This window comes from Cynara cardunculus, assembly GCF_001531365.2.
Source record: "Cynara cardunculus var. scolymus isolate 2C chromosome LG 10, CcrdV1, whole genome shotgun sequence".
NCBI classification, from domain to species: Eukaryota; Viridiplantae; Streptophyta; class Magnoliopsida; order Asterales; family Asteraceae; genus Cynara; species Cynara cardunculus.
This window is the reverse complement of record NC_037537.1, coordinates 18,813,358-18,826,021: the sequence shown is the minus strand read 5'-3', so window position 1 is coordinate 18,826,021 and position 12,664 is coordinate 18,813,358. Positions and strand designations below refer to the sequence as shown.

The window sequence follows — 12,664 nt, the reverse complement described above, 5'->3', positions numbered from 1 at the left end:
TATGATACACATGTGATACTAAATCAGAGATGCGAGCGATTTTCAATGCGATCTTGGTTGCGGGCCAAGTCGCCCTTACACCACTAAGCTCTCTCACAAGTATTATCACATGTGATAATGGTGTTGTTGATATGATACTATAATTCATCAAGACCGTCACATGTGATGGTAAATCATAGACGCAGACAACCTTTGACGCGATCTAAGTCGTAGAACACGTCGTCCGCACATCACATGGTCCCATCACGCGTATTATCACATGTGATAAGGGTATTCTCACGTTCTCGTAAAATAGAGGTGTTCTCGTTTGAACCTCCACCTATATATATATATATACATATTTCTTAAATACATTTGAAATTAGGTATGTACATAGAAAAAAAACGATGATCCAAATCCGATCAAACTTGGCCTGAGGATCGAATACACAAGAACGTTCCTTCAAGGATTGAAAACAATTCCAAACTCGATCCAATCCTTTGAGCATAACATTGCTCACTTTTGTGAATCATAACACATTCGGAACTTATTTTATCAAAATTTGTTTACTAGTTCGGTCAATAACTGAACTGGATCCAGTCAACATCCTTCACAACAACATCTTGGAATTATAGATGTTGCATTGAATATGCAGAAGCAACAAAAACATATGCAGGCGTTTGGATTGTTTCCGTGGAAGCAATAGAAGGATTTTTAGGTAAACCCGACTTCTTTTTAGCTAACTAAATTAGCTCAGAAGGATTGAAACGATGACCGCTTTTTGTACATATTTGTTTAAAATAAAATAAAATAGAAATTTATTTATTTAATGCATCATTTGGTAATTCATTGGGAAATATCAGGGATAAAGTTTAATTCATGGTGTCTACATTTTTGAACATGTTTTAACCATTTAAATAAATTAAGTGCAGTTAATAATATTTTCCATTTTAAATAAAATACAATACAATACATGACATGTGCTGAAATAAATATAATCAATTAAAAATAAAAATACCGATTTTCTTTCAATTATAATGAACAAAAATATAAAAATATGTCGACTCAAAATCAATATTTATTATCTATCGATGGTGACGATAAATAAATTAATTAAAAATATTAAATATAGAAACTATTTGAAATTCAACAATTTTTAATAATATTTTATTATTTTATTTGTATTATTTTCATTTTAACTCTTTTTCTCACATGATAAAATTAATAATTGGATGGAATTTAATATATCTTTTCCCTCTATGCAAAATTAAAAGTTTGAAAACTTCACTTCGAAAGGGCAATATGGTAAATTCGCATGTACCTACCTGATGACACCCCCTGCTGGTCGTTATATACGCAAAGCAATCTTTCTTCATTCAAGCTCTGCTAAAATTTCTTCTGTTCATCAATGGCGGAACTCGAGTGCCCAACGGTGATGAGCAAGCTGATCTCCTACCTCTCATCTCTCCTCCAACGGGTTGCTGAGTCCAATGATCTTAACCCCCGATTCCACCCACAGAAGATCTCGGCGTTTCATGGTCTTACCAGACCAACTATCTCAATTCAGACCTATTTAGAGAGGATTTTCAAGTATGCCAATTGTAGCCCTTCCTGCTACGTTGTTGCATATGTTTATCTCGATCGGTTTACTCAGCAACAGCCTGCGCTTTCCGTCAATTCATTCAATGTTCATCGGTTGCTGATTACGAGTGTAATGGTTGCTGCCAAGTTCATGGATGATATGTAAGGTTTTTCGCTTAAGTAGAGTGGTATTCTAGGTCTGGAATTGGAATTAGAGATCGTTTAGTTCATATTCAACACTGATGTTGCTCAAATTCCAAAGCCAAGCCATTGAATTCATTACGTGTGTGTGAAATTGCATTCTCTTCTCATAATTGAGCTTATTTAGGGCAGTTTTTTGATGAAAACTTCAATTAAACCTCCCTCAATAAGCTGATCGCCGATTGAAGAGTCCTTCAATTCTGTTATAGGCATCAAATTAGCGTCCTCTAAAGAATAATAGGGTTTTTTTACTTCAGAAGTTGCTTTTGAAGTTAGGAATGAATTCCTAACAGGGAAAAGGGGGAAAAACAAATATACTTTCCTTTAAACTCTTGTTCTCTATGTCTTGCTTAAAAAGAGGATGAATGATGAACTGAAGGTTGATTGAGAATCTTGCCATAGATTTCATATGCAAGTGTTTCTATGTTTTGATTGGAATCAATCCAATTTTAGGAAGAAAAAGAACATGGATCCATGTTCTTGAATTGTTATGGAAACAGTGACCATAATTGTTGTATTTTGATCCACAGATCGCTGTCAATTTAAACTGTACTTTTCTAATTCACAATCTTGCCAAAAACATCGGCCCGATTAACCATGTAGGTTGTTTCTTGCCATTTTCAATCATTAGCTCCTAGATATTTGATATGAATGAGAGTATGAGACCACAGACATCAAGCATTGATTATGGCTTGATTTCATTAAGACACTTTCATTTCATAAAGATTTCATATCTTCTTTGACAACTTTAAAGGAAAAATATGTGCTATTATCATTGCAAAGAATAGACCTAGAAATGAGAAGTGGGTACACCAAGATTTTTAAGGGTAATGGTCCATTTTCTTGTTATTAAATTGTGTGGTTAAACAGACAGACATTGAAATCTTTATTAACTGATGGAGTAATAAATATGCATCAAGTGGTTGTACAAAGTTTCATTGGTGGTTGCATTTTCTTTATCTTGTTTTCTTCCCCACCTCATGAATGCCACCTAGAAAGAATGTTAGTCCCCACCACATAAATAATCATGAGTATACATACACCTTCATATCAAAAAGCTTAAACTTCAACAAACCATTAAATGTGAACAAGGGTATCTTGTAGGTTGATTTAATCACCCCAACCACCACCTAGATGTAAAAAGATATGTATCCAAATTGTGTTCAAAATGCATTATCAAGAAGTATGATAATAACAGCACTAATATGTCAGTTCTCATCTGTAGTTAAGAAGCATGATCAGGATCAATTAAGACACAATTGTATAGTACAAAGACCTTCAACTTTAATGGTAGTACTTGACATTAATGTTCTTTTTGTGTTTATGGGATTATTTCTTCAGGTACTATAATAATGCATACTATGCAAAAGTAGGAGGAATCAGCACAACAGAGATGAACTTTCTTGAAGTGGATTTCCTATTTGGATTGGGGTTCCAATTGAATGTGAATCCAACCACATTTCACACCTACTGTTCTTATCTCCAAAAAGAAATGTTCCTTCTTCAGCCACCACCAAATATAGAAGAATTATCATCATCCTCTTATAAATCAAGGTCAACAAAGCTCCTCCACTACGAGGATGATCAACAACAGCAACAACAAGAAGTGGTAGCTGTTTGATTAATCTGCTTTTTTTATCTTCCTATATCATATTATGAAGCTTGAATCTTAATTTTTAGGTAGATCTGTAGATTATTTGATATGGGTTTAGCAAGTTAAGCCTTTTTTTGGCTAACCCTTTTTCCAGAACCAAAATTGACAAATCCAGAGTAAGGTACACCTTTCTTTGCAAGAGGTACATGTTGATGTAACAGTAATGCTCTGGACTTGGAAAGTTTTATAATGGAAAAAGGATTAACCTTTCTTTTTGTATTTCATGTTTGAGGGTGCATGTGACTTGAATCAAATGGTGGTATATACAGATGGGATGCTTTTTATTTGCTTTACTTTCTGGATTTAGATGGCAGATTTATGGTCCTTAAAAGTAGATGTGTGGACCCATGTTCGCATGAGTCTCTCACATCTACGATAACATTAGATTTTTTTCGGATGGTTCAATGTTATCTCTGATAACTAATCAGATTGTACATGTAATAAGAAGTCTAATTCATGGATTGTTTTAGGTTATTACAATTTGTAGGATATATAAATGTTTGGGCTTTTTCTGACATGTAGAGATTGGAATTGGATGAGGCTTTAATTGGTTAAAATCTTTTGGAAGGAGTTTGAGGTTTCAAGATTTAAGGTAATGTGGCTATTGTGAGTTGTACATTGTGCATCAGAATCTGTAAATGCAGTCTGAATGTGAGATCTCAGAAAAGGTGTAGACTTTAAATGGTTCTTGGAGATACTTTTGTTGATTATGATGAATTGAACAAAAAAATATCAGAAATATATAAAAAAGAGAAAGATTCTAAATGGTGGTCCATTTGGTTGGGTAGGGTCTGCAAGTATAAAGTTGAGAAAGGGGACATTGTGTAAGATCCAATCTGGAAAGAGAGGAACATGAGTGGATGTCATTTCAAACTCTAAACCCCACAAAATTTTACATCAAAATTCTAACAATTTGTGTTACTTATTTGAGATACCCTAAGGAAAGTTAATTAAAATATCCATTTTTATCGGTTGTTTGTATTTTTTTAGTTCTTTTTTACAAGGTTTATCGAAATAGCTTTATGTTCACAATTTTAATTTTTTTGAGGATCTGGGTAAAAAATGTAATTTTTTTTACGGACCTGTGTGAGAAATATCTTTTTTTTACGAACAGGGGTAGAAGGTGTGATTTTTTTTTTTTTGTATTTTAGCTGGGTCCGTAATTGTGGACATGGGTTTTTTTCCATACCTATGACTATTTTGGTAAACTTGAAGAGAAAATAACTAGGAGGTGAAATCAACCCTAAAAAACAGCTATTTTAATAAATTTTCTAGTATTTTGTCTATTAATCTTATGTATTTATGTTTTAAAAGAGAGTCAAAGATGTTGGCATAGTTAAAATCGACGACAAAGATGACATTTGTATTGATCCTTGGAAGGGGGGGACATGTAACATGTGATTTGATGCAAACCTCTAGTTGGCCATGTGCCATGTTGGACATGAGATGCATACCCATCAAATTATATGTAAGATACCAAGTTTTTTATGTACCAATTAATTATAATTAGTATGTAAAATCTTATGTCATGTATCAGTTAACTGTGTTTGGTATATATTTTCTTGGTATTAATATTTTTCGGTTGGTATATGTTGGTACTGGTTTTGTACCAATTTTGAGCTACGTATATGAAAACTTGTCATTTGAGCGACATTTTAAGCTTACAGGTAGTACATATGACGTTTACGAGTTTTTAATTCCAAGGAATAAAACATGTAAATATTCAAATGTACAATCAAAATAGTTAAAAAGTTGCAAGGTAATAAATAATTAAATAAGTCGTTACCATTGTACTACTGTGGTACGTAACTTTCGATACTGTATAACAACCAAGTTTGCATACTTGGTACAGTACAACCGACTGTAACTGATACCAATTAAATTGGTAAACGGTGGTACATATGTTGATTGGTTTGATTTGGTACAAAATTGTCACTTTAACATTTCTTTTTTTAATCGAAATATTCAAACTTGAAATGTTTAAATTATCTTATGAAATTCATATCATTTGGACAAACGTTGTTGAATAATGGTCGAAAATATTTTGTTGTACTCAAAATTTTGTCATCTCATTTATGGTTTATTGGTGTTTCGGGAAACGATCATGGCATATGAAAATGATGTTGTATATACAGGCAAGTACATTTATTTCTTTTGTTCTTTCACTTTCATTGTCGCATTTATAAGAATGACAGTGATATAATTATTGGAAAAATGATGGATATCTGGTTTTTTATATTCACCAGACAAAGATAACAAAACTCAGTTAATATTTACAGAAATTGAAATGTCAGTACAACAATGCATTATGGAAGGAGAAATGAATTGGTGCAAGTTATATGTTGATTAACTTTAATTAATTAATAAGTGTATTTCAGGTTTAATATTACTGATTATCCTTATTTCAAAACTACTTATGACGGGACGATTGCAAAACAAGAATCACATGCGTGACAACACGGATTTGGCTCCTTGTTGTCTGTGAATTACGGCCAACGTCAAGGACACAACTAAAGGGTGTTGTGCGCTTGTCTATGTTTGACGAGTCTCAATACACCATGCTACCTCAACGACCGTACACTAATGGCCTGGTATGAGATATCGTCACGAACTTGATTGCATTCGTTACTCATAGTAGTATGACTTAGATGGCTCTGTTTCACACGATTAAGAATGTATCCCAAATTAAATGCCACCATTTAAGATACTCATACATTTTTTACGTTGTAGCAAAACACATTATAAAAAAATTGGGTTTATATGAACCCTCAATCTCTAAGCGTCCCAATAGACCGTTTTATAGGACTTAATTTATGGGACCAAAATATAAAGCGTCATATCTAAAGGTGTTGTAATAAGTTTATGTGACGCTTTTGGACGTCTTAACAAGTTTTTAGGACATTTTTAATACAAAGTGTCGCATTAGCAACTTTATAGAACACTTTTGAGAAAGTGTCATATAAAATGAATTTTTTATAGGACATTTGTTTTTATAAGACAAATTTTCAAATAGTATCCTATAAAGTTGCTAATGAGATGCTTTATATTATAAGTGTCATAAAAATCTTATTATGACGTCAAAAAACGTCATATAAACTTATTACAACACCTTTAGATAGAACGCTTTATTTTTTTGGTCCTATAAACTAAGTCCTATAAAGAGGTATATTAGAACGCTTAGAATTTCGAAGTGTCCTATAAACCCGATTTTATTGTAGTGACACCGACGGTGAGGAGGGTAAAGATTTAGGGGACGATTAGGTAATTAGTATTTCTATTATTATTCATGTTGAATCCTTTTTACGGTTAATATTTACTCATGTTTATTATTTATATTTGTCTGTTTAATTACTGATTGTTATTTCAATTAAAATCATACTCATTAAAAACGGTGAAAAAGAGCACAACAAAATTAGCCAGTCATACTATTTATATCTATCAATTACATGAATACACATCATCAGAGAATATGAATTTAAATAAAATAATTTAAATATATAAAAATATGATTTGTCTTCATTTTATTAGTTGGATAGAAATGAGAGGTGTGATTTTACGGCATCCGTTTTTATCCCCTATTTATCTAATTTTTAGAAAATAAAAAAGTCATTTGTAGAGATGATGTGCCGTCACAATATCTTATTTCTTTTTTAAATCGTTTTTAGCAATGACCATGTTCTCTCTATTGCGCTACAAAACAAAGAGGCTTTACAGTTGTAGGAAAATTCATCACCAGTCGATGAAGCCTCTTTGTTTTGTAGTGTTGACAATTTCGAAAAAATTAAAAATAACTTATTCGGATGACAATATAAGTGTTTTTTATTTTATTTTCAAGAATCTATACTACCTTATAAACTAGATTTATCAAAAATTTTAAAAACAATTTTTAATGCACAAAGTACTATACATTTATGCACAAAGTCATAAAAAGTCTTAAAACAACTCATAATGCATTAAGTACTACTACTTTATGCATTCAGTATTAAAATCTCTTAATCTACAATTAAAATAACATATAGTACAAGTTACCAATGCACATTATTATCTTTTCTTTTCATGTTCCTAAGATATTTTTGACACATTTCACTCATCCATTCACCCTCTCATACCTCTATGTCTTCTCCTCATCCCCCAATGTGAGATTCAAACGGATATTCACCATGAGTTGATAAAAGTTCTCTCATTCAATTGCTCTAAAACTCTCGGTCTCGGTCTCGATCTCTTGATTTTTTGCTCTTGGTGTAAATCGAACACATTTGTGGAGTCGTTTAAATATGTTGGATTTTAAATATATTGGACTTTAAACTGTCATACAATTTTTTTCATCGATAGACTGTAATTGGAACCATAACTCTTATTTATTCAAATTGTATTAATATGTAAAGACCAAATGTAACTTATATTATCGTTAAATTTTCTCTAATAAAACCAATGAAACTTCAAAATCGATAAATTCACGGCTCCCGCCATATTGCACAGGTACACAACTAGTCACTTATAAAAATGATATGTAATCTCAAGAGCCCTCATTGATTTCTCCATTAGTATGAGATAATCTCAAGTGTATAATCATCAAAGTGATAGTGAATTAGTTGTCGACGTCCTCGGGATATGGTTTTTCCCTTCTGGGTTTCCAAGTAAAAATCCCGTTCATTGTCTTATGCTCTATTTTGCATTTTATCGGGTTGAATATTATTTACATTACTTGGTGTTTTGATTTTCTTATATTGTCAATCGTTATTCCGTTTTGAATCTCGATATAGAACTTTAGCTCATTGTTCTTGGGTTATATGTGTTTTTAACCAATTATTGAGCTTTTAGCCATATTAGGCCCATCCTAATAATACCCTTGGTCCTCCACAACAAAGCAGAAGAAGAGAACACAACACCGTAAAACCCACAGAAGATCATTTTTATGTTTGAGAACTATGAGAATTACCTCGAAACCCACAAAAGATCATTTTTATGTTTGATCCAAGGGCTAGAAAAAAATACGGTGGAACTTGATGTAAATAAGTGGAACTTTGATGGTATGGATGTAGGAGACACGGACCTTAACATATCTTAAAGGGAACGCCGTGGTGAGTACATTGATCATGTAAGCGACAAGAAGAACCCCACATAATTGAAAAAAAGAAAGATACTGTAGGCTATCTGGTTTTGAGTAGCCAAAATAGATTGTCTAGCAATATGTGGTTTCGTAGCAATGATATTGATATTTTTAGCAGATGATAACGTTTAATTATTTGGAATATGCACTACTAGAATATTGGGTATTTCCGGCGAGATTCCCGATGGACCAGCCGGAATATTACCGGCGGAATACCGGCGGACAACAATAAAGTTAACTATTGTTGACTTCCGATGGAAATCCGCCGGAAAAATTATTTTGGTAATATTTCCGGCGGATTTCTTAATTAATCATTTTAGAAGAGTAATGTCAATTTAATTACAATAACTTACCGACGGATTTCCGGCAGATATTTAATTAATCTTTTAAAATTAATACCCGTCGGAAAGTAATTAAAAATTAAAAATTATTTTTAACATTTTCCAGGGAATTACCGACGGAAGGTAATATTTATTCATGATTTTATTAAAAAATCAAATATTTTCCGGCGGAGGAGGAGTAGGAGTGACAGCAGGTGGAGGAGGAGCGACGGCGAAAGAAGAAGGATCAACGAGATAAACAACTTGAAGATATGGCTGTTTTGGTTAGACAGCTCAGTCAACTCAACATTTCCCCACCACCATATTGAATATTGTCTGTTTGTTTGTAACAATTTAGTTTTTGGACCAATTTAATTTTTGTTTGGTTAGGATAATTGTCATTTACTTTAATGTATGATATTTAATTGCATTTCGTCTTTTTAGTTTTTTTAATATTTTACAGCTTTTAAACATTAATTGTAAAAATAATTTAAAATTAATATTTATAAATTTTTCTGGCAAATTTCCGGCAGAATTATCCGTCAGTAAATTTTAAATTTAAAAATATATTTTTTTAAAAATTAATAGTTGGTAAATTAATCTATTTTTTAACAAAAACTTAAATATTTTCTTAATTTAATCACGAATTTTTAAATAAACCGGCGGAAAATTTCCAGCGGCCGGTATCCGCCGGAAAATGATAAAATCCGCCGGGAAATTAATCACCGGCGTCAATCTTTTCGGCGGCCATATCTGTCGGAAATAAAGATCTCCAACGGATATAGCCGCCGGAAATAACACAATGCTTGGTAGTGATGATCTTCCTGCATAATGCCTCCCAGAAGGATTAAGTGCAGGTTGATATGTTACAGTAGCGATAAGTATAACGATCACGAGAAGGGTGTTTCTTACTAAGCTTGGAGAGTCTTTGAGGTTATTGTATTTGAAGTAATCGAACAAATTTCCAATTGGAGAACCATGGTTTTCGCGTGGATTATTTGGTCTAATTTCTTCCTGTGTAGAATCAGCCCTTGATTCATGGCTCTATATATGAACAGAAATCTTGCCATACTTTGATATATAATTAAGCTCAGAAAGAGCTGTTTAAATAAGCTAATAGATGTTCAAGCATTCAGACCCTTCCTTGACTTGCATATACAGATACATTTCTACACCTGCTAAAGTAATTTCTCAAGAGTATGGTCATAACTGGTATCAGGAACGGTAAAGCAATCGAGCTGAAGATAAAAACAAACGTTGCATAACTATCTGGCGCGATCGCATTCATGCAAGTACTGTAGGTCATAGAAAGCGCATATAACGAAATTCGCAGTTCCCACCGCAGAGGAAAAGCTGCGGTTAGTACTTCGATCATGTAGAGCGACATGTAGAACCCAACCGAATTGGCACACAGAAATATAGTATAGGCTGTTGGATTATGAGTAACCATAATAGCTTCTCCAGCAGTATGTGATTTAGTAGGAGTGCTGGAATTGTTCTTTTCCGTACTGTTTCCGGCAAGCAGAGTATAATCGTCCTGCCACGTGCCGCCGGGAGGACTGAGAGCCGGTTGATACGTTGCAGCAGTGATAAGTATCACGATCACGAGAAGGGTGTTTCTTACTTCGCTAGGAGAGTCTTTGAGATTATTGTATTTGAAGTAATCCAACAGTTTTCTAGATGGAGATTGAGGGTTTTGGTGTATTGAATCCGGATCATTTGGTGATCTTTCTTCTTGTGTATTCGCCGGAGATTGTAAATTTCCGGCCTTTAAAGCTCCGGATTGAACGAGAATCTCCTCGATTTCTCGATCACCGGCTTCACTTTGAAAAATCAGTAGCATATCAAGAGGAGTTAAACCACTCTTGTTTAAGGAATTCAACTTAATCTTTTCTATGCTGATTACTCCTCCATTTAGTAGAAAGTCAACCACCTACCCAAAAAAAACATGAACTTTAACCAAAGATTCTATGTCAATCGACAAAAACCCACTTAAAAAAACATGAAATTTAACTAAAAGATCTTCAAGATTCTTAGTACAATCGACAAAAATCCACTTACCTCGTACTGTTTCCTTGAGACAGCAAGATGCAAGATCGTATTCCCATGAAAATCCTTAGCATTCAGCAGTTCTTCCTTGTTGACTTGCTTCAGATGCTGTATCAGAACTTGAAAAGCTTTGAATTGGTTGTTCTTCACTGCTAGATGAAGAGAACTCTCACCTTGGGCAGTCATGCATTCGATCGAATCCAAACTTGATAAAACCAGTTCTCTAATGACTTCAACTTTACCTTTGACCACCGCCAAATGGAGAGGAATCTTTCTGTCTTTTCCTTCGATCAAACACAAACCAAGGTCAACTTTAAGAAGCTCCTTCACAATCTCGACATGCCCACAAGCGGCGGCAACGTGCAACGGACTGTAACCATCTTGGTTAAGCTCGTTGGCGAATTCTTGCCGGAGTTGAACAACTGTTGCTGCAAAGTTGAGATTTCCGGCGAAACAAGCGATATGTAACGGAGTTTGGCCACCTTCCAGCGCCATGGAATGTAGCAGAAATGGATTGGTGTCAATTTCTTTAAGCAGATGATCGACATCCCCATTCCAGGCTGCCTGAATCAGCCTTCGATCCATGGGTGAGTTGCTTTCACATGTTATTGTCGATAAAGAACTAATTACAGTATGTACGTGTGTGTATATATATATATATATATTTGTGTTTCTGATATAAAGATGATGCAAGGTTGGACCAGTCAACAGGTATGGATGAGTGACAAGATGGAACAAGTCAACGGGATAAGGTAGAAGAAAGTCTAATGGATTTTTAAATTCCAGTGTTTGACTTTCAATTATTTAATTACTCTCGGTTTGTACACAAAGGGGGGGCTTTTTTTTTTATTAAACTAGTTATTCAACCCGTTATACGATTGAATTAATTTCAAGATCACCATCTATTTTGCAGATAATCTGGAGTCATCATATTTGAACATCTATGACTATAAAGAGATTTTTATTACTTCTTGGATTTGAGTTTCGAACCTCCTGATATTTTTGATCTTTGGAGTCAAAATCAAATCAATCAGACACTATCCTTATGATTCATAGAGGACTTCTTTAGATAGTTGGAAGGGAAATCCACATAAAATGAACATATTCTACAATAAAATTTAGCTATTAATCATTTATCTTCGAATTTTATCTAAAAGTCACTAGCTTTATAATACTCGGATTTATAATTATCTTGTTTGTATTAATTAACATATTATATTATTATAAATTTGTTTTAATTATATTATTATAAATTTATCCCCGATTGTGTTATGAAATATTTATAAATTGTAATTGACTATTTTTCAAGATGTATTTTTTATATGCTTATAAGCTAATTTTTGTCAAATGTATATTGTTTATTAGCTACCAGTTATTTTATCGGTCAATAATTAGTTTATCAGCTATTTGCTAATATAGCCTAAATACAATACTTGTATTTAATTATTATTTGAGAAATTAACACAGATTTAGAATATACGTATTAAGAGTTTTAAATAGAAATTTTCAAACGATAAACTTTTAAATATGGTTTTAAAATTATTAAATGAAAGGCCCAGGCATGTTTTTGACATTTTATAGGCCCTGAGCAAACATAAAAGAGGGCCCACTACAAGAAACAAGGCTTTTAGCAACGACTTTTGTTGTCGCTAAAAATCCTTTTATCATTAGAAATAGTATATAACAACAATATGTCGTCGCTATAACTTGTGGCAGAAACATGTCATCCCTAAAAGGCATATCGTCAAAGCTCACTTTTCTTGTAGTGAC

The 12,664-nt window shown here is 33.2% G+C and overlaps 2 protein-coding genes across 2 annotated transcripts; one reads left to right on the top strand and one right to left on the bottom strand.

Annotated features, from left to right (window-relative positions):
* Positions 1 to 1,317: 1,317 nt before the first annotated feature.
* On the top strand, positions 1,318 to 3,708 carry LOC112519337 (cyclin-U4-1-like). The gene is made up of 2 exons (XM_025127394.1): positions 1,318 to 1,722; positions 3,103 to 3,708. The coding sequence occupies exons 1-2, from the start codon at positions 1,388 to 1,390 to the stop codon at positions 3,380 to 3,382; spliced, it is 615 nt and encodes a 204-aa protein (XP_024983162.1). The 5' UTR covers positions 1,318 to 1,387; the 3' UTR covers positions 3,383 to 3,708.
* A 6,179-nt stretch (positions 3,709 to 9,887) lies between these two features.
* On the bottom strand, positions 9,888 to 11,504 carry LOC112519576 (ankyrin repeat-containing protein BDA1-like). Its single transcript, XM_025127774.1, has 2 exons — positions 10,907 to 11,504; positions 9,888 to 10,778 (listed from the first exon to the last, which is right to left on the bottom strand). Exons 1-2 carry the CDS (start codon positions 11,477 to 11,479, stop codon positions 9,978 to 9,980), a joined length of 1,374 nt encoding a protein of 457 aa, XP_024983542.1. The 5' UTR covers positions 11,480 to 11,504; the 3' UTR covers positions 9,888 to 9,977.
* Between the last annotated feature and the right edge of the window lie 1,160 nt (positions 11,505 to 12,664).